General features: G+C 40.0%; 2 protein-coding genes across 4 annotated transcripts; both read right to left on the bottom strand.

Moving 5' to 3' along the window:
* Window positions 1-4,715: 4,715 nt before the first annotated feature.
* znf326 (zinc finger protein 326) lies at window positions 4,716-13,899 on the bottom strand. 3 transcript variants are annotated; one of them, XM_061243508.1, is made up of 15 exons: window positions 13,811-13,891; window positions 13,235-13,319; window positions 12,930-12,973; window positions 12,684-12,774; window positions 11,461-11,821; window positions 9,492-9,578; window positions 9,189-9,351; window positions 8,804-8,823; window positions 8,492-8,528; window positions 8,069-8,159; window positions 7,341-7,488; window positions 6,814-6,913; window positions 6,448-6,578; window positions 5,742-5,837; window positions 4,716-5,392 (listed from the first exon to the last, which is right to left on the bottom strand). In XM_061243508.1, exons 2-15 carry the CDS (start codon window positions 13,315-13,317, stop codon window positions 5,300-5,302), a joined length of 1,545 nt encoding a protein of 514 aa, XP_061099492.1. In that variant the 5' UTR covers window positions 13,318-13,319; window positions 13,811-13,891; the 3' UTR covers window positions 4,716-5,299. The 3 variants fall into 3 exon arrangements, with proteins under 3 accessions (XP_061099492.1, XP_061099491.1, XP_061099493.1); XM_061243507.1 differs by having other exon boundaries at window positions 8,804-8,826; window positions 13,811-13,890; XM_061243509.1 differs by lacking the exons at window positions 4,716-5,392; window positions 5,742-5,837 and adding an exon at window positions 5,853-6,263 and having other exon boundaries at window positions 8,804-8,826; window positions 13,811-13,899.
* Window positions 13,900-15,175: 1,276 nt separating this feature from the next.
* On the bottom strand, window positions 15,176-19,792 carry gtf2b (general transcription factor IIB). Its single transcript, XM_061242835.1, has 7 exons — window positions 19,706-19,792; window positions 18,193-18,299; window positions 17,226-17,359; window positions 16,759-16,905; window positions 16,483-16,612; window positions 15,938-16,219; window positions 15,176-15,672 (listed from the first exon to the last, which is right to left on the bottom strand). The coding sequence occupies exons 1-7, from the start codon at window positions 19,720-19,722 to the stop codon at window positions 15,539-15,541; spliced, it is 951 nt and encodes a 316-aa protein (XP_061098819.1). The 5' UTR covers window positions 19,723-19,792; the 3' UTR covers window positions 15,176-15,538.
* Window positions 19,793-20,849: the final 1,057 nt, after the last annotated feature.

Raw genomic sequence — 20,849 nt, forward strand, 5'->3', positions numbered from 1 at the left:
AAATACCACATGAAAGATTTACAGTGCAACACAAACAGTCAAAGGAATTAGAGATCCACAGCTGCTGAAAACCATCCAGCTATTAATTTTTCAGTTCTACCACTGCTCCTAAGTTTCCAGTAAATATCTGTGGAGGTCTTAGATGAATCTTTTATGGGCCAGTTCATAGATGAAAGGACGCCCTAGAATCCAGGGGACATGGCTATGGGTGCTGACAATCTGCAGAAGGTTGCTCTGTTTCAGTTATCATTCACCGTGTTTATGGTGAAGGATGTTGCAGCTTTAACTTCATTGTTTTAAATGATTGCCTTTGCCGAATTCCTAAATGCATGTAATGAAACCAAATTCATGTAATAACTAAGTGATATAACAACGGGCTCTGAAGCAGCTGTGTGGGCCAGATGTGGTTGCATTGTGGCCAGTGTCATTTCATTAAATACTTGGTTCAAAAGATGTATTCAGTGCTTGGTTTAAATTTGTATTCAGTCCTTGGTTTAGAATTGTTATTGTAGCCTGATGTACTGGCCAAGGGACGAGACTTTCTAACAAGTATCAAGAAGTGCAGGGAGATGAGCTGTGAACTGCATGCAAGGCCAGATGCGCCCTCGAAGAAGAGAAGATGGTGACATAAAGAAGAGAAGAAAAGAAAGAAGAGGAGAAGAAAAGAAGAAGAAAGAGAAGAAGAAAAGACAAAAATAAAAGAAGCAGATTGTACTTGTTGCTGTTTTTCTGGTTGTTGTACTATACTCCTGATTAATATCAGCTAGACCAGCTTCAACACTGGGGGCTGTATCAGCTTCCATAATTGATAACAGTATCTGCGTGCAAATCATGTCTATGCAACTTTACATTCAGGACCCTTTCCATAGGGTTTGTCATGTTCCCGTTTTTCTGACTGATGGCTCCTCTTCAAACCCCTTTCATCTCTCAGGCTTTAATCAAAGTGTTCTTCATACTTTCATATTTCAGCTGATCAATGGCTTCACATCAAAGAGCAAGAATGCGTGCGTATAACTGGATCTCACTACGAAAAAATTACCTTTACCACATAAGATGTTCACAAAGGGGAGCCTTTTTGGAGGTATTTTTTTTATTGTGTTTTCTTTCCCCACATAACAGCTATAATCATTGGAACATCTGCACTAGCTCCAAGCCCTCAAAGAATCAGCCGAGGATGCTGCTGTACAATCTAATGGGTCGACCGGGTAACAATATCATACAGCGGGCTTAATAATTTATTGGCTTAGCATTGGGTTCATTCGCTCTTTTGGTGCAGAAATTTCCAATCTCCTGATGTGAGTTGGGACTCGGTGGGGAATTCCCCTCAACTCCGTCTAAGGTGAGTAAAAGGCCGGAATAAAAATAATAAATAAATATTCTCCTCGCAATGCATATACACACAAGAGGGCACGAAACAGCACAACTTACTCCATGTTGTTAAAACTGCATTATTTATGCACTGTGGAAAAAAACCATGACCTTTAATTCAGTGTATTTTGCAAAGCAATACATTAAGTTCAAAGTTACACAGCAAAATCATTGCTGTTGATGAGCATATTTACTGGGGTAGTAGATTAACATGAGCTGTAAATATTGAACAACTGTACACCCAAAACACATTCATATTTCATCAGGTTTTCCGCACAGTTCTTGAAGCGAGTTGGACTGCATAAATATATCGCTTTAGTGTTTTTCCAAATCTTTTACCCAAATAAACACAAGAAATTGATATATAGCTGCCCTTAGGGCCATTTTAAGAAACGCTGGCATTAATTAATGGAGCCAAAAATGGAAAGTCAATTCAGTAAATAAACATCACAGAGCTGTTATTATTTTTCTGACAGTACTCACTCTTGGGATAAGCATATAGCCCTTTTTCCATATCTGTCTTGGAAACATAAAAAGTTATACATTGTGAAATAGTGTGCTTCAGGGGATTTGAACCCCATAAAGTATGCTTAACTTTTAAGATGGGTATAATCATATGGAAAATCATACATTTGTTGAATGGGACAGGTTTAACATAAATGTGTGCACTGAAACACATCTAAAGAACTGCTAAAGACAGGGTATCTGTAGGCCGGCACTGGTTAAATAGGCATCACTGGCAACAAAGTGGTAATAATATGTTTGATTTATATAGCCCCATTCTCAAGGTCTAGTTATAAAGAACATATCAGTACAGGATTTAGCGACATAATAACGTAGATGAAACATGAGTGAAGGTGTGCGGAGTGCTTCATCCTGCTAAAACACATGAAGAAGTCTCCCCACCCCAATCGGGGAAATTAAGCTGGGTTGAACCTTCATTTTAAAACAAATTCTAATACTTTTGGAATTTTTACTGTAGTGGCAGGGGATACTACTCATTCTAGCACTACACAAACTTCCCACACACCCGATAACGGCCTTCTGGATCTGCTCTCACAGGAAACCCCACTTGGCTCGAAGGAGACTTTTTTTGTAGGAATTTAACAAGTACACTACTGTAAGACTAAGAATTTAACTCCAAGGTGGCACTGCATTTTAAACAACATTTGATTAGAACCACTGACAAGCTTAAAAAGAACAAGGTACGAATTCAAACACGCTTAGAAGAGCACTGTCCTCCTATTGAGGGGCTTTAAACTTCACATTATTTTTCTTATTTGATTCATCAGAACCTTCTCCTCTAACATAAAATATGAATTCATGTGAAATACGAACCATATAATAATGGTTTGAATGCCCTCTACAGTGTATATACTGAATACTGAATAATCTGGACTTCTAACTCTCTCAATGAGGAAGACAATGGCTTGGCAAACTAACAATTGTCCTTAACGTTGACTTGTAACTAAAACACAAGGGTTTCACTTTTTCTTCCCAAACCCAATTTGCCGAGTTAGCTTCAGGGAGCAGCAGAACTCGCCACAGTGAACAAATCAGACTTTTTATTAATAGTCAAAGGCAAGGTCAAACGTCAACTGAATTCCAGTTCATGTTTTAAATGTTGAATAGAGACCTGGAAAAGCCACACGGGCCAGTTATGGTGAGTTCATTTAGCTGGCAGTACTTTCTAATGAATAATAAATAAATAATATTAAAATAATTCCCAGAAAGAAATTAGTCAAATAATGGTAATTAAATGGCAGTGGTAATAGACTATAATTTTTACGACAAGCTGGTTTGTGCCCACCTTCTACAAGCCAGCCCAATTACAACCAATAACTAGCAGGTAATAGGCAGAATGATCAGTTGTGATGGCTCCAGGAACATCAGAGGGCTCGTGAAAGATGCTTTCTGTCAGCGTGTTTTCAAAATGCTCTTAATTTGAAGGGCTTGGTCACGCTGACGAGCGAGGCCCCACAGAGATCATTAAATCTTAATTATAGCCTATCAGCAGAGCAAGCGTTTCAAAGTGTTGCCACAGAAGAGGCGCTGGAGTGCCCCAGGCGTAGATACCGAGCCGTAGATTTATCTAATAATGCAGCTCAGCCCCCGCCTCCCAAGCCCCCAGTGGGATTACACGGATTTATGCAATAAATGGCAACTCTTTCGCAGACTGCGCACAATGCTTCCTTTCATACTGTAACACGGCTCTTGCGGCATTCGTTATATTTAATTAAGCTCAAGCCGCATCACCAGATCTGTCCTTTTACCGTCGTCCGTTCTCCCCTCCGAATAATCACGCAATCATTCGCGCAGCTAATTTTCGTGTTGTCAGAGAAATTCCGCCTCAGACCGGTTAAAAGGTATGAGATTAAGTCTTTGCACCTTGAGTTTTAAACCCTTCATATAAATTATAATCACATGGAATTATTCAACACTTGAGCTAACGAGTAACCATAATGAAGTCCTAAAATTTCTGGGGAATTTAGTCCTGAGTGGCAGACCAACAAATGGGTGATAAATGGACTGGGGGGGTTGGTAAGAGCTTGTAGCAGAACTTGGACAAAGCCTTTCATGGCAAACATGACTATCTTTTCAGAAGAGGGAAAAAAAGTGTCTCTGCATTGTATATTATTGCATTTGGTTGGCTGGGGACAACATAGTTCATTCAGACAGTCTGAAAAGAGATTTGCATCAGTGATACTTCCCCAAGTCTGAGCAGGCAGTACTATAATTAATTATAGTTGAATTATAATATAGTTTCAGGGCTTCACTACAGCAAAGGGAATCTTTTTTGTAGATGCGTAATTTTAGCAATTGGAAAATAAGGCAATCATTTTTGCATGAAAAGCTTGTCTATCAGTCCACAGTAGGGGCAAATGGCAGATATTTCCCCTACCCACCTGCACCCACAGCACATCCAAATAACTATCATCCAACTAGACTAAAGAACAAGAGTTCAATAATTGATCGACAAAGTTAGACAACCTCCAGCCATCTGAAATACATTAGAGTGGAGCCAAGTGTAACACAGGGGTTTAGGATCTGACCTTGCATGACTGAATCAGTCTGGGTTCTAAAACAGTTTAGAAGTTGTTCTTCTTCAGCTGTGCTGGGCAGAGCACAACTAAGCTCCCATTCAGCACACACAGCTCAGTCTTGACTCGACCCCCACTTGATAAGTCACGCGTTTGATGATTTGTTATTCGGAAAGAGTTTAAGTAAATCATGAACCAGGTTGAGACTAAACCACGTTTTTCAACTGCAGCAGTTTAGCAGTAAAATTATGCATTCATTATAACATTAGTGGAATGTTCCTGAAAAAAGAACTGGGAGAACTAAGATTATAAAGAATAAGAACTGTCTATATATTTTAGAGTATTTCATACATTGCTTTTCAAGGCATTTACATTTGCACCGAAACTGCAAAAGAAAAATAAATTTCACAATTCTACATTTCCTCAGCATTGCAGAAAAATACATTTCAGTTAAACAACATTCATTACTAGAAATCACAGGGAAAAGCTGTACAACACTCATCTTTCTCTAGTCCTTACTGAAAATCGCCCCTAAAAAGGCAATGTTGATCCATTAAAAAGTGATGAACACATTTTCTTTCTTAAAAAAAGAAAAAGGCCTAAAGCAAACAGGATCATCTTGCCGGGTTAACAGGAACAATATCATTACATCTAGAACCATGACACAGTCTCTGTCGGTAGCATGGCCTACAATCTGAAGACATAACCACAAGGCCATGGGAGCGACAGGGAAGGCATAAAATACATGCGTAAGAGTACCTAGTGCATAAAAAAGCCATTTCAGACATGACACCAAATGAATTTAAAAGAATGGAGTACATCTTTAGGACGGCGAAAGGTTTTGGAGACCAGCGATGGAGTGAGAGGGTGGTTGAAACGGAGCGGACCGGTCATTCGGCTATGTGGTTCAGGTCGCCCTCGGCTTCTTCTGGTTGACTTTCCTCGGCGTCCTGCTTGATTTCATCATCAAACGGATTCTCACCCTGAGGTTACACACAGGAGGAGAAAAGAAACAGAATATTCCGAAATTATTATTATTATTAGGGTGGCCTGTAGCGTGTTTAAGGTACATGACTGGGACCCGCACGGTGGTTTGATCCGCACAGCCGTTGGGCCCTTGAGCAAGGCCCTTAATCCTGCTTTCCTCCAGGGGAGGATTGTCTCTTGCTTAGTCTAATCAACTGTATACTCTGGATAAGAGCATCTGCCAAATGGCATTAATGAAAATGTAAGGTAATTTTATTCCAAATACGGCAAATACCATACCTGTGCAAAGTGTAATTTGTGCACTGAACAGAACAGATGGAACGTGACATTTCACGTGGCCATTACCTTTAGGTATTTGTCAAAGCGAGCCTTCACAATGGGGTTGGTCATGATGCTGGTGGCTGCAAGCACACTCTCCCTTTTCTGTGTTTCTGTGAACTCCTTAAACAGAAAACAGAAACCATGGGTTATATGCTGGGGATTAAACAGCACCACAACCTTTTGAGACTGCCGATATTGCTGGGAGTTTTATGACGTGCCCTGTACACCCTGAGCCCAGAGAGGCAGGCTAGGCTACATACCTGTAAATCAATACTAAGCTGAAACGCAAGATCATTCAGTGAAGTGATTATAATTAATAATGGTGTAAATGACAGTGAATAAGAGTATTGAGCGTCACAGAAATGAAGACAAACAAGTAAGCCCAGTTTTAACAGGAACATTTGAAATGACTTAGGAAAACACGCTTATGCAAAACATCAGGAGAGCACTGGGGGCTGTGATTGGGCTTTTCTTTTCTTTTTTCTCTCTTCCCACCACCCCCACCCACCCCCCTCTTGGGAGGTCAACTGGGATGTGCTGAAGCCTCTGGGAGAGAAGAGTACAACAAAAACAAAAATCTAATTAAACAAACAAACTGTGATAGACGAAACAAAAAGAAAAATACTAACAAATAAAAAGCATACAGCCGACTGAAACTGGCGAAGGAGGCAGTGACAGGCAGACATAAACAGACAAGGTCTTTATTTTATTTTTTTGTGGAGGGACTTACTGATTTGTTTTTCAGGTGCTCACTGGACTGGAGGTGGATCTGTAGGGAGACCAGGGCAGCAGGGACGTGGGTGTGGCAGGCCAGACAGAGGATCATCTCCACCTTACTCAGGCACACCTCCTCCACCACCGCTGTTGAGGAAGCCGGCAGTCAGAGACAGCAGCGCAACGCCACCGCGTCTCAAAGTCTGGAGTCACACACTCAATTTATGAGGATAAATCCCATCGGATTTCAGCAGGGCAGCCAAGGGTCAGTTTGGAAATGAACAGAATTGACACGATACGTGAAATTAAAGGGGATCGGGACTCAATTTAACTCAGCCAAATAGACGCCAGCAAACGGAAAGAAAATGAGGCGTGACTGTACCTTTCGAAAGTTCTCGTTGAATTTCTTCTAGTGTGGGTTCGGCGCCGGCATTATTACGCTTTCGTAACACATTCTTCCGGAACTTATTTACCATGGATTCCTGGGAAAAGAAAGCAATTAATGCAATTAATTGTTCACTCCATGAAGACCTGCAGACACACCAAATTCCTCTTGCACTCCTTTAATAATAGCACATCAAAAATTTGTTAAACACATAATCAGAGCAATTCAGCTACAGGATACAAAGATAACATATTTAATACTTCCTCCATTTAAAAAAAGTTGCCATGGATTCAAATGAAACACACAGATATGAATATGGATTAGTACTCAGTGGATGCCTTCACATTTTATATAATGCACAGCCACTCATACAAAACAGAAATGTGATGTTTTCACTCTGTATGTGTGAAATTATCCATCCAAAAACATTATCATATGTTCTAGCTTTATAACAATGATAGATTCCTTCATAAAATGAAACGGTCTAACTGCCAATTGCTGTCAGAATATACAAGATGACATACGTGTAAGAAAGCCATTGTTTTCTCGTCGAATTTGGTTTGTTTCTGAATGTGCGCAAGTGTTTGCTGGTGAAATGTGCTGGCAAAGTGATCCTCAATCTCCTTGTCATCACACGTGCGTACTTTACAGAACGCACATGTGAACGCCAGTCTGGAATGAAAAGAATCGGACAAGTTATCCACATTTAGTGACAGAGCCCATTCAATAATCACACAAACTAACCTTTCTTTCTATTTAAGGAACACACACTGCTATTTCCACACTCCAGTATTCATACAAAATAAATTAATATAAAAATGTCCTTTTACTAACTTACCCAAAATTCAACCATTATAGATCAATAAAGGACTGACATTTTCAGGAAACAGAAATATAAAATATGAGAAATATATTAAACAACAAACCATGAACAACATATTAAAAGATGGAAAGTGGAGTGTGCAATTCGCAAGCCTATAGAACCAAGGTTATTGACTTCAGCAACTCAGCACAAAAATAATGCAATGCTGTCAAGGGAAAATATTAGCCCGCAAAGTCTAACCTTTTGTGTTCCGAGTGAAAAGTAACGGACAAGGTCTTTTGCGATCGTTACATTTTTTTTTTGCTAAATCTTGTTTTATTTATCGATTGGCAGAAGTTCGAAGACACTTTTGACAGAAAGGGTTTCATTTAGGTCAGATGGCAATCTGTACGTCAGTCATGTCCCCGTATTTCTCAGTCAGTTTTTTACCTGTACATGTCCCCGTATTTCTCGATTTCCTTCACCCGTTTACGCTTCTGCTTCACTCTCCTGGCCTTCCTCTGTTTCGACTCTGCCGAGTCTAGAACCGGCAGGAAAAAAGCGGCCCGCTTTACTGTGCATCATTACATTACATTATTGCCATTTGGCAGACGCTCTTATCCAGAGCGACGTACAGTTGATTAGACTAAGCAGGAGACAATCCTCCCCTGGAGTAATGCAGGGTTAAGGGCCTTGCTCAAGGGCCCAACGGCTGCGCGGATCTTATTGTGGCTACACCGGGATTAGAACCACCGACCTTGCGTGTCCCAGTCATTTACCTTATCCACTACGCTACAGGCTGCCCCTACAGCATCATTCCTTGAGATTGCGTACAAATGTGTATATCAACATAAGAATAACAAAGAGCCCTACCATCAGCTTCATCATCATCGTCAGCCTGAGGAAGGCCCTTCAAACAGAGAAATACACACAAAGATGAGAGGCACAGTGATATGGCTACTGACAATATCAGTGGGTCTGCTATAGGCAAGACCACTATTCTATTCACTATTGAATTTTCTTCTATGGAACCTGGCAATTTAAAAACATACAAAGGATTATGGGCCAGATTTATGTACGTGAAGATTATAATCATATTTGTGCCTGAAAATCATTGCAAAAGGCTTAGAACATCTGGCCCTATGTATTTCAAGCACATTTTTAAAGAAACTTTACTGAACTTACCTCTGCTGGAGTGTTTATTACTGCTGAGAGAAGACAAACGCAAGGTTAGGGAGAATTACCCCATACACAATATAAACTACATGCAGGCAACATTTACAATCCAGGTTTGCTTGATGACATTATTCTGTTAGGCAATATTACTTCAAAAAGATTTCAGCTAAAGTAGGCAGGAATACTCTGGTATTTCTGATGAATGCAATTTGAGTAATAATAAATAAGGTAGGTTTTAACATCCCCAAAGAAATAGGTTGTATTTTTTCATGCCATATAATTACAACGGTTGGGTGGATACAGACTTTGAATAAAGAATGAATGAATATGTGAGCATGTCACAAAGATGCCACTAACAGCTAAAACAGGGCAGCACATATTCGCCAGGTTTTACCGGTTTTGTTGATGACGGGGAAAGGCTTCTGCTTCTTCACCATGATGGCGGGTGGAGGGGGTGCCATCATCTTCCTCTTCATACCACGGGCCGCAGGCAGGGGGGGGAGCTGATAACCACCGTAGAACTCCGGCCTGGGGGGCCCATAACGCACCATTGGCGGCTGACAGAATAAAATCCAGAGCAGAAAGGTCACTTGGGTAGACCTCCGACAACAAATAAACTAAATCAAAATCATAATACCTTCAAAAAATAAAACATGAAGTGTTATTTACAAGGATACTCATTTCCCGATGGTATTACCTTGACTCTCTCCATAGGTCTAAAAGCTTGTGGGCGTGGTGGGCCTGTAGCCATAGGCGGCCTGATTCCACTGCCACTGGCTATAAACTGTAAAGACTGGTTATTAGACGCTGAAATAAAAGCAGATTAAGATGACTAATGGTCGACACTGACGCATCTACAGCTAGCAAAACAATAAAATGACGTCTTCCCGTTTCATATTTAAAATACTTTTAGGCAAATTGCATGATTACATATAGATGGTGATAGACATTCTGAACAATTGTAACCAGACTTCCTAAGACAAACATAAAATGCTTTCTGCATTATATAATGCCATTTTAACACAAAGTTTTTATTTCTCCCCCCTCAAAGTTTTGTCTTGATGTAATATTGTGAACAATGTTTATATTTTCTATCTTGTTTTCTGTTTTTTTCCATTTCTTCCATGGTCATTAGAGGGCATGAATATATCCCACAGGGTTTTCGACATCTCCCTACAGTACAGATAGGCCATGAATACACTCACAGGGCTTCCTGCATCTCCCTACACTACATATAGTGTTACTACTTTCCTTATGTCACTTCATTAGTTAGTTTATTTGCACATTTAAAAAAACAAAACTACATAAAAGCGTATTTCAAAGTAATTGTTTAACCTAATAAAACAGGATAAACAATGAAAAATGTTTCATAAAGAAATAACTTCTTTATTTCATTAAACAAAAAAAAAAAAAAAACACAAATAAAAAACCCCAGTAAATAACATGGTTATTGCACACACTTGTTAAAAGAAACAGGTCAGACAGGTCCAGTCAAAGTCCTGAATGGAGACGCTAAATTATAGGAAGTATTTAGGTTTAGCTGCAATTATTGCTGCTAGAAGTAACGCAACCAGTTAGTACATTACATTGTTTGCAGTTATTAAGTTTAAAAGGCCAATTACTTTTTCACAGAGGAGATTTGATGTTTCATATTTTTTCACCATTTCATTTAAGGAAAAGGGTTATCTTGTGTTCATTTGTGTTCCTTTTCTGAAATATTCCGTTGTCTAAAAACCTGAAACCATGCAGTGTGACAAATTTGCAATTAGCGGAAACCAGGAAGGGGGCATACCTTTCACAGCACTGTATCGCTTAAGAAAAATCTTTCTTCAAAAATACTTTCCTCTAAAAAAAAAGTGGTGAAATTTAAATTAAAATTTACTTAATTTTAAATTAACTGTTGCCCCATTTGAAATAAAAAAATCCATTTAATGTGTACCAGTGACAGAACAAGCACCACATATTAGACAATTCATACGTAATTAAATAAATGAGGGCATCAAACAGCCCACTGGAAAGAGAAGTACAATTATCACTGTACATGAATAGGAGCACACAATAATGCATCCACCATACCCAAGTGGATTTCATTTGTAACAAAAAAAAACACATGGAAGTCTACAAAAAAAATGCATGATTTCACCATGCATGATTTTCATTCTTCGGAGATGAATGAGCTTACATTTGGATAGAAAGAATGTCATTTGACTAAAATCAAGTTCACAAAACAAGGTTTTGAAAAGCTACAAGATATTATCCGAAATTAAACTCATCCCTTTTGTGTATGACACAATTTTATGAGTTTTGCAAAGAATTGCAGATGACAAAAATAGCCTTCCATACCTAAGACTAGAAATATTTATACCGGCCTGGATTCAATCAAAACGTGTCTTAACTCATTTAACTCAGACTCAGTGTTTGTTTGAGTCTTCAACAACAATTCAGCAAAGTAATTTTGAAGAAATATAGCATTTATTTTTCAGTATAACTTAAGTACAGGCATGTACTTAATGTCTGCAACTACGACCCTTTGTACGAGGCACGTGGTAGTGAAACTTGTGGTCTCACGTGGTGGTGGGGGGGGGCGGCGGGGGGGGGGGGGGGGTTGTCACATCGTTCGAGAAAAGGGGGTGAGTGAAGAGAATCTCAAAAGATTCTGTACTTACTCCTCTGCCTCGGCCTCTGAACGCAGGCGGTCCTCCCACATCATTGCTTCTCCCTCCAAAACTGTTTTGGGGGTAAGCAGGCATTCCGCGGCCCCGTGAGCCGTAGGGCGCGAGCTTGGCGTGGGGGGAGCCGCCGCCGCCGGAGTAGGAAGAGTAACCACCTCTTCCCTCATTTCCCAAAAAGCCAGACCGGATAGCGGCACTGGGGTAGGACGAGTCCCAGCGGGACTCCTCGCTATAGAACTGATTACTTGAGGGGGAGCGGTCATATCCATCATCATAACTACTCCCGAAGCCGGATCTGTGCAGATCTCGGCTACCTTTAGAGGACCCGGAGTCGTAAGACTCGTAAGGTCCGGACCTGGAAGAGTTGTAGAGTTAGGAAAGAGATGAACGGATCAAGTAGGCAAATCGAATAGACAGAGAAGTTCATAGATCACACAAAGCACTTTTTTTTTTTCTTCTTTTTTTTTTTTTTTTCCACTTCTTCAAAAGGGATAAATGTGTTTTATCCTCTTTTGGCGAGTGTCCACATGTGAGTGTTTATGTTGAACAGGACTGGGTGCAAAATCCAGGCACTAGAACCAGCCCAAATGTGTTCCCGAATAAACATACTCAAGCATGCAAAGGCCAGGTGTCAAGCACAAATAAGCTTGTTACAAAATGTCAACAGCAATGTTGCCACTAGAATATTGTGTTTAGTAAGCAGCTCCATCAAGGATTTCTTGATAGCCCAGTCCTGAATCAAAATGCTTCCTGAGACCTCAACATTCTAACAGTTATAAGCTTCACAGTGGCAATGGTTTACTAACAACTTTTAGCATTTGCTATACAATTGCCAAGGACTACTGCATTCTGCAACTGCATTCCTGCATGGCGAACACCTATACATTTTGTTCAAGTTCCCTTTTAAGCTTTCTGCCTGACACTGGGGCTGAATTATTTTCACTCTAGAGTCTATGCTTAGAGAACAAAATCATGGAGAACAGATGTTGCAAAGCTGTTAGTAATTGAATTTCTAAGCGAGAGAATATAATAAACACCACTGGTTTCTAAAGAAGTATGAATAAAAAAAACATACATAAAATGTAAGAAATAAAGAAAAAGCTGATCTGATTGCAATGGTCCCAAAGTCTTCAGCTTGACAATTTAGAAGTACGATGAACTTAGAAGAGGAACCACCTCTTGATACAGCAAACAGCAAAAATAGGAACCGCCCCTACCGTTCAGAGCTGCTCCTTTCTAAACCGTAGTACTCAGAAGGGTGTGGATCGGGGGGTGCAAGCCTTGTGCGAACATAGCCATGGCAGACTTCTAGAGAAAGCATTCAGACACCACAGACAGATCTGTCAACTAGGTCATGCAATGATCCTTCCCCACTGTGTGCATGTCTGCATTTGCTGTGCCAATTCTCATGATTTAATACAGAAATTGACTGAAAATCCCCCCCAACACACACACACACACACCTCCATTCCCAGATGATGCCATCATGTCATCCGTTTCTGTGTAACTATAAACAAAAGATAAAGTATGATGGTATATCAGAGAGCTGGGGTGGAGTGGGATATAGGCAAACTGTTCATTCTATACTTAGTTTTAATGATCAAGTTTTATTTAACAAATAACCATACATTATTATTATGATATGCATACATGTGGATATACATATTAATTTATAAATACAGATTATATGAGATTCATTATGGAATGCATGCACATACATGTGAAACATTGACGATTGCGTAATACTCGATCGGAAAAGCCCACCTACCTTTCATATTCATCGCCATAGGACGCTTCAAAGGGCCGGGGAACTGGCCCCGTAAACCTTCCCCTCGGAATCCCACGAATCATTTCTATGGGATAAAGTGATGCGCAACACCATTCAATTACCTATAGACATATACCTTCCGTGATAACAGTGCTGAAATTATCGGCAGCTACATAGTAACTTGATAACAGTTTTTGCAAAAGACCGAGTGACAATTTATTTAAAGTGGTTGTTTATGTCGTGGCGTTCCAAACCCCAATTTCCAGTGATTGCAGCGTGCTTAATTAAACTCGTTTGAATGTCTACCGAACGCGATCTCAGTGATATAAAGCGGATTATTGTAACATACACTACTTGCATATTGTATATATCCAATATGCATGTGAAGACGCTGCGCAACAATTGCGAACCACCGCACCGGGCCTTGACTAGACTGGTTGCCAGAGGCCACATAGCTAGCACTATACGAATCGTACGATTCCGAGCATATATATATATGCATTTCTTTTCAAACCCACTTTCCCGTGGTTCACAAAATTAAATATGTTATTTTTGTCGGTATTTTGTACTACCTACCTGCAGCTAAAGCAGTTTAGCAACTCTGCAACCCTCTTGTGCTGTGTATCAACTACAATGTCCCGGTTGGAATGCCGTTCCAGTTGTTCTTTAAGTTCCGCAGCTCTGGTAAATTTCAGAAATGATATCTACTAGATATCACTAGTATATGTCTTCTAGATAATTTTAACTGTGGAGAAATTCTGTAATCCTTCTGGTCTAATAATCATGCAGTCATATACGCCTATTCTACAGCATATATGATAGTATCGTGTTTTTCAAGAATGTTATGTAGTGTCGTTCGCCCTGATCAATCGAAAAAAGTACTGCGATCGTATTTCACGGGAGTTAGCAATGGACATTCAGCTTGAATGGATGAAATTAAAAGAGGTAAGTGACATTTTCCAATCATGTTATTTTCAAAACCCACATCTAGGATATGTATCGCATGTCTGGTACACACATTTCTTTATATTAGTGGAACACAAAACTTAAGTATTGATCAAATATGGACCACACTGGATTTTTATCAGCAGCTAATACAAGTAATTTAGAAATACTGAACAAATCATGTGCAGATGCATTCTTTTTTTGAATTGTGCTCTTAATGGCACACAAATGTTTGAATAAAATACATGATCCAAATGTGGGTAAGAAAGGAGAGCACTACATTTTAGAAAATGAAGGAAAACCCAGGGAAATGGCAATCAAATAACATGCAAATGTTCTACACATCGAAAACACTTTGGAATGGCTGCATGCATATAACTGAGACTGGTTTTGAATATTCAGCTCTGTCAGGATAAAGACAATGGACTGTATGAAAAAGCTGAACACTATATATATATATATATGTAAAAAGTAGAGCATTGGTAAAAAATCATTTAAATGCAAGTTACACAAACCTATGAAGCACATTCTCACTTTTTCATGCATTTTGCACGCAACTGTGGTTTTGAATGGATTTTTACATCATTTTCCAAACATTGCTCATTCAAATAAAATATAGCTAATTCATGCTAAGGTTACATGAATCCGTATGTTATTTTACACTCTATATACGTGCTTTGCTCTACAAGTGAGTGTGATGCCGAATGAACCAACCTTAAATAAACACCAGCATGAAGCATATGCAGTAGCAGTGAAACTGGGCCAAACCTGGCAGGGAGGGGTTTAGAAGCACACGCCACTAAGAAAGCACTACATCCTTAAGCACAATAAAGGACATGGTGACATATTTCAAAGTTCCCACATTAATGGGAATATAATCATTTATAATTGGGCATGTACTTGTTGAAAAGGGTTATGGTATTCCCATTAGAATATTTGCAGTACCAGTGGATCAGTAATGTCAACACCACAAATTGCAATGCACACAAGACCAAGTGCTGTTCAGAAAAGTGTTTTTTATTGCATACCACTAACAAAATATAACTTGCTTATTTCCTACAAAAGAAAGGGTACAGTATTAAACCAGCCATTAAACTGCAATTAAACACCAAAGACATTTCTCACCTGGACATCATTATATATACAGTATATGTACACACAAATGAAATACTGTAAGTACAGTCTGCAATTTGTTAAAGCTTTGGAATGTGTGTCCTGTACTTTTTGTATTTCTGCAAACTTCTTTACATTGGTTTGGGTGTTAACAGCAAAACAAAATCAAGTTATTGTTCTTAGAAATTCAATTTAAAAAAAAACTAAAAATACAAAAAAAAGCAGAACTCGTAGAAAGCACACATTTCACAGCAGAGGCAGCTTGTCGACCGGAGTATCAAATTTGAAGTCTGGGGGAAAGAGATCAGCAGCGCGGGGGTAGATGAGTCTGTAGGACTGCCGGATCGTCACGTCCGCGACTCCAGCGATGTCTCCTATTTCTGTGGGGGGGGGGGAAGGAGGAGCACAAGAATTAAAAACATGTCAGCTGATTGAGTTATTCCAAAACACAGAAAAGGGAGGAATGGATAAGGTTTACACTTTAACTTCCATTTTGCTTTAATGTCACGTTCATTTACTGCTACATAAATTCAGTAAGTGTAGTGGGGCAATCCGTGCTTTACGAAAGACGGTGTGGACCGCTGAAGACTGGGGGGCAGGGTCTAGGCTAGCATGGAGAAGGCTGGAGGGGGGCTGAGGCCTTGCCTTTCTGGGTCTTCTTCTCAGCAGACGCCTGGGAGGCCATGTAGATGGCTGCGGCCGCCACGGAGATGGGGCTGCGGCCGGGGACCAGGTCCAGCTCCACCGCCTTCCTGGCGATGTACGTGGCGGCCATCTGCACCTGCTTGGGCAGGCCCAGGTTGGAGCAGAAACGAGACATGAAGTCCCCGGTCGTAATCAGGTCCACGCTCGTCTCGAGGGCCTTCAGGATCAGCTTGAAACACCGGCCGATCTCTTTCTTGGAAATTCGGGACACGGCGCAGATTTCTGGGTGGGAAACGGCAGAAGACACGTACAGTAGTTGTGACGACTTTATTTTACATTACGCATATCACACTTTTTAAAGCAATTAACGATTAAAATCTGATTTCGAAACAATTTAGAAATTAAGAATATAACTAATCTTATTGTTCTCAGACCAATGATATAACAAATAATAGCGTTTGTTTTTTAGGTACTGGCATTTAAGAAATAGGTTAAAAGGTCAAATTAAGGGGTTTCACCCATATCCCGTATAAGTCTGCACCTACCTTTGAATGTTCGTGGGACACCCTCTTGTCTGCAGGCAATATATAGACAAGCTGAAGCAATGGCATCATTACTCCGACCCTTCAGGCTCTTCTGCTCGTAAACTTGCTTGAATAAGTTATTTGTTCGGTCCTAGCAGTTGAGAGGATAACATTAGTGGGTACACCATTGAGGTGAGGCATTTAAAATATACATTATGTACCTTAAATGAAATATACATTTGCCAAAGGCAGGCTCTGGGATGGGTGGAGCGAGTTGATGCATAAGACATAACTTACTATGATGTTCCTGGGCAGGTTGATTCTGTCTGCCATGGTGGTGATCTCTTTAAAAGCATTTAGCATGGCCCGATCCGAACTGCTCATGGTCCTGCGGTTCTGGTACTTGGAGTTGCCAAACTCATCAAAGCTAGCGGCACCTGTTCCCTGTGAGTTTGACCATGATTTTCCTCAATCAACACGACATTACAAATGAAAACTATAAACACATATACATGTACAGCTTAGATCAACAATATTGCCATTTTAATGTAATATCTGTCAACATAGCAACATCGCAATTGCATTCATTTCTAAAACGCAGAGTGAAGGAATAATTAAAGGCGAGAACAGTATGTCCAAATAGGCTGATGCATGGCCAGCTTACACAAAGTCAGGACACTGAGGCAACCACTTTGGTAAGGGAGCACACTCAAGCCCAGTAAACAGGCTCTTGCCAACCCGCGGCAGTCCAGGCCAGAATTTACCTTGCTGATCATGGTCGTCAAGTCTCCCCCATTGAGGAGGGGGTTTTGGGCGTCGCCCACACGAGAAGGGTCTTTAGTGGCCTTCTCATTGCTGAAAGTCCTCCACTCAGAACCAACGTCAATGACCCGGTCGCCTGTTAGGAGATGAGGCAAGAAGCAAAACAGCATTAACACTGTTAGGGCCAAGTCCAGGGCTTCCATGCGCTCAAACCCACAGGCCTCTCACTCAATACAAGTACTCAATTCATATCCAGTAAAAGAAAACGGTCTTTTAAGGACAATACAAACCTGCTTAGACAATATGTATCCTCATCCCTTATTCACGTGGATAGAAGCTTAAGTGTATGTATGGTATGTCAGACACGTGCTAATGGTTAATGTCAACATGAGCAATTACACATTCCACCTCTTCAAAGCTCTATTGTAAGTACTGCACGTCATCTATTCTTCACGTGCAGTACTTTCTAAGCAAATCAAAAGACCTATAAGCTTTAAAATGCACACAGACACATTTTAAGGCTCAAGTTTAACAATACTACAAAAAATTAACAGTCACTTCATTATTTCCAGCTAAGACATTTTAGAGGAGTCCAGCTTGGCAGGCTAAGGGCCTAAAATAGAACCTTATGGTTTCAAGTAAAGAAGAAATAAAAGGGTAATGGCTGACTTGATCCTAAATCCACACTCTGACTATAGCCTGAAGCCGCTTGTACACTGCATGGGGACAGCCTGTAGCGTTGTGGTTAAGGTACATGACTGGGACCCGCAAGGTCGATCCCTGGTGTAGCCACAATAAGATCCGCACGGCCGTTGAGCCCTTGAGCAAGGCCCTTAACCCTGCATTGCCCCAGGGGAGGATTGTCTCCTGCTTAGTCTAATCAACTGTAAGTCGATTAGAGCGTCTGCCAAAATGCCATTAATATAATGTCATGCATGCCTGTAGCCAACTGTTCTGGAGGACACATACCCACAACGAGTCCACACTCAGGACAGATCATGTCCCCAGCTCGGTAGTCCTCCACCAGCAGGGCATCTGGGTGGTTGGGGCACTGCACCTTGGGAAGGAGATCTCCACTGGGAAGAGTACACATGTGCCACAAGTCAACAGGAGACACGTTTCTGACCCACACACCAAGTTTAAACACTGACAAAGAATCAGGATGTTTGCAGGGTATTTGCCTTTATCCGACTGCTAATTGCATTGGTTTAAAAAAAATAAAAAAATAAATAGCATTCAATTGCAAAACACTAGTAAAAGAAAAAAAGACATTTTGGAAAATATATTCTATATTTGGATTAATATATGCACAACTACTTATTTCTGATTGAAATTTAACATATTTAGATTCAAATGTTCAGGACCTCTCATCACTTTAAAAACAGTTGAAACCAGTTTTAAAAATAAACAATTTGGAATAAAACATTTTTTAATTCGTGCCATACGTAGGCTACTAATGTTTTGACATCCCCATATGAATCGCACGGTTCCCGTTAGCTAGTTTATGAACAGAGCAGGAACGTGATCTAAAATAGCGAAAGTCACAGCTCTGTAATCTAAATTCATAATCGAGCGCAAGCTAGGCAACTAAAGTTTATGTTCGCATTCAGCCAACTATCCCACTACATTAAGTTATATTAGCTAGCTACGTTAGCGCTCAAATGGTTATATTATCATTATATTGTCTTCGCCTTTAAACCTTTACATCATCCTAACATACAGTACATTTGCCTTTGTTTCTCGGCGAAATAGTGCCCAAGTGAAAGTCAAAATGAAGCTAATTTAGCTAGCTAGCCAACTAGCTAACAGTCTTTGGTTACTGTAAAGATAGCCACGTTACAATAATTTAAGAACCCTAATGTTAGCTAGCTGATGGCAGATCAGCAGTTGGCTTAATTCAATTTAGGTAGCAAACTATGTCGATAGCTATGTTTTTAATAAAGTGCCCGAGGGCAAAACGAATAAAATGTCACGACAAACGTTTGCACTCGGGTGACATGTTAACCAGCTAGCTAGCTAGCCCACGTAAATATCCAACTACACTGTCATCACATCGTTACCGGTTACAGTAACCAAGTGCTCAGCGGTTCTGGCCGACGCAGTCGCTAGCCAAGTTAGTAGGTACGTTGGACCTTTTGTCCAAAAATAAGCAGCTAGCCAGGTAGCCATCAATCCGTTTACAATTCCTTATACAGCCTATTCATACAGTAACACAGACTAAACAATGGTAAAGAAAACAAGGGACAATGTAACGGCGAGTGTTCCCTTGCACCGAAATGGTAGCGAACTAGTTTGCTAGGTAGCTAGCTAGCTTTGCTTTGTAATCGTTGACATTCGTGTAGCAATATTGCAGAAAACTATCTACAATCTAATAATGGACAAATAACTAATAGTTGTGATCACGGAGTACTCACATACTTTAATCTATATATTTTAAACAATTAAAGTGTTTTCAGCAGTGGCAAAATGAGAAATTACTCACCGGCTAGTCGACGCCATGTTGTTTCTTCTCTCATCTGCCAACAATGACTACGGAATGGTGATCCACCAAGATATGAGACTCCCGTTGCGACGTGAACGTCTGACGTCTGACGCTAACGTGCGTGAGAAAGGAAAAGAACGTCACATGGTCATGTGACGAATCAAAACCAATGACAGCACAACGCACAAGAAGCTCACTTTCACTATATAGTTGACTCATATCAAGAAAGGAAAGAGAAATACAGGGGCCGGGGTCGGAACTAGTAGTAGGCTACAGAAAAAAAGAGAAAGACGGGTTTTCCCAAATTGGGACATAATGGATACATCTTTACAGTTCGTATGGTACCTAATAAATCAATTTATCATATATTTCACATACAATTTTTACATATTTTTACAGGCATTAAAATGTATTTGAAATGTATTTATTTTTCGTACACTCAAATCTCCACTGCCAAGCTTTTATTGTACAACATGGATATTCATATCATAGCCTGGTTAGGTCTACATGGGATATAGTTATGTCATCATTAAAATCGCTCACCCCATGGATGCACGTCTTCTTTGGGAAAAATTACAATGTTAATACAATGCAATACATTTAATACATTTTCATGTACATGCATTCACTGACTTCTTAAATTAGATCTTGCAGAATTGATCACACTTCCAATTTTCCTTGAACGTGCTGCTGTGTGGTTCTGAACTTGGTGTTTCAGAGATAAGGTCACGTTCACCTGGTCAAGAAGCAGTCTGTAATATCCTCGTCTGTCAGAGACAATGAAACGACATAATTTACTGACACTTTCAACGATTAAAAAAATGCAATCTGGCTCAATATTTTGCAAACTTCACAAGAATATTTATTTATAAACATGAATATACTGCAGGTTTTTAGAAAAGAGCCTGACCACAATATATTTGGATAATATCTGATTAATAATTAAATATTAGTCTCAAGGCCACTCCTGCACTTGAGCACAGTGTAATCTTTAGGATTCACTAGAAATGTGTGCTTATACAAATGTCCGATCAAGATATGATTTAGCTAATTAAATAATTAAGAGCTTATGTTTTCTTCTTCTTCTTCTTCTTCTTCTTCTTCTTCCATTTATGCATTTGCTTTTTTCAGCCTCTGGGATACT

This window comes from Conger conger, chromosome 5 (assembly GCF_963514075.1).
Source record: "Conger conger chromosome 5, fConCon1.1, whole genome shotgun sequence".
Lineage (NCBI taxonomy): Eukaryota > Metazoa > Chordata > Actinopteri > Anguilliformes > Congridae > Conger > Conger conger.

What these genes read in the sequence shown, in the direction of transcription:
- znf326 (XM_061243507.1), bottom strand. Translation starts at nt 13,317, where the DNA reads ATGATTCGTGGGATTCCGAGGGGAAGGTTTACGGGGCCAGTTCCCCGG. An exon ending in CGATGATGATGAAGCTGATG is followed by an intron (nt 8,160 to 8,491) that starts GTAGGGCTCTTT and finishes TGCCGGTTCTAG; the next exon opens with ACTCGGCAGAGTCGAAACAG. An exon ending in TCAACGAGAACTTTCGAAAG is followed by an intron (nt 6,579 to 6,813) that starts GTACAGTCACGC and finishes CTTCCTCAACAG; the next exon opens with CGGTGGTGGAGGAGGTGTGC.
- gtf2b (XM_061242835.1), bottom strand. An exon ending in TGAGTGTGGACTCGTTGTGG is followed by an intron (nt 17,360 to 18,192) that starts GTATGTGTCCTC and finishes ATCTCCTAACAG; the next exon opens with GCGACCGGGTCATTGACGTT. An exon ending in TGAGAAGAAGACCCAGAAAG is followed by an intron (nt 15,673 to 15,937) that starts GCAAGGCCTCAG and finishes CCCCCCCCACAG; the next exon opens with AAATAGGAGACATCGCTGGA.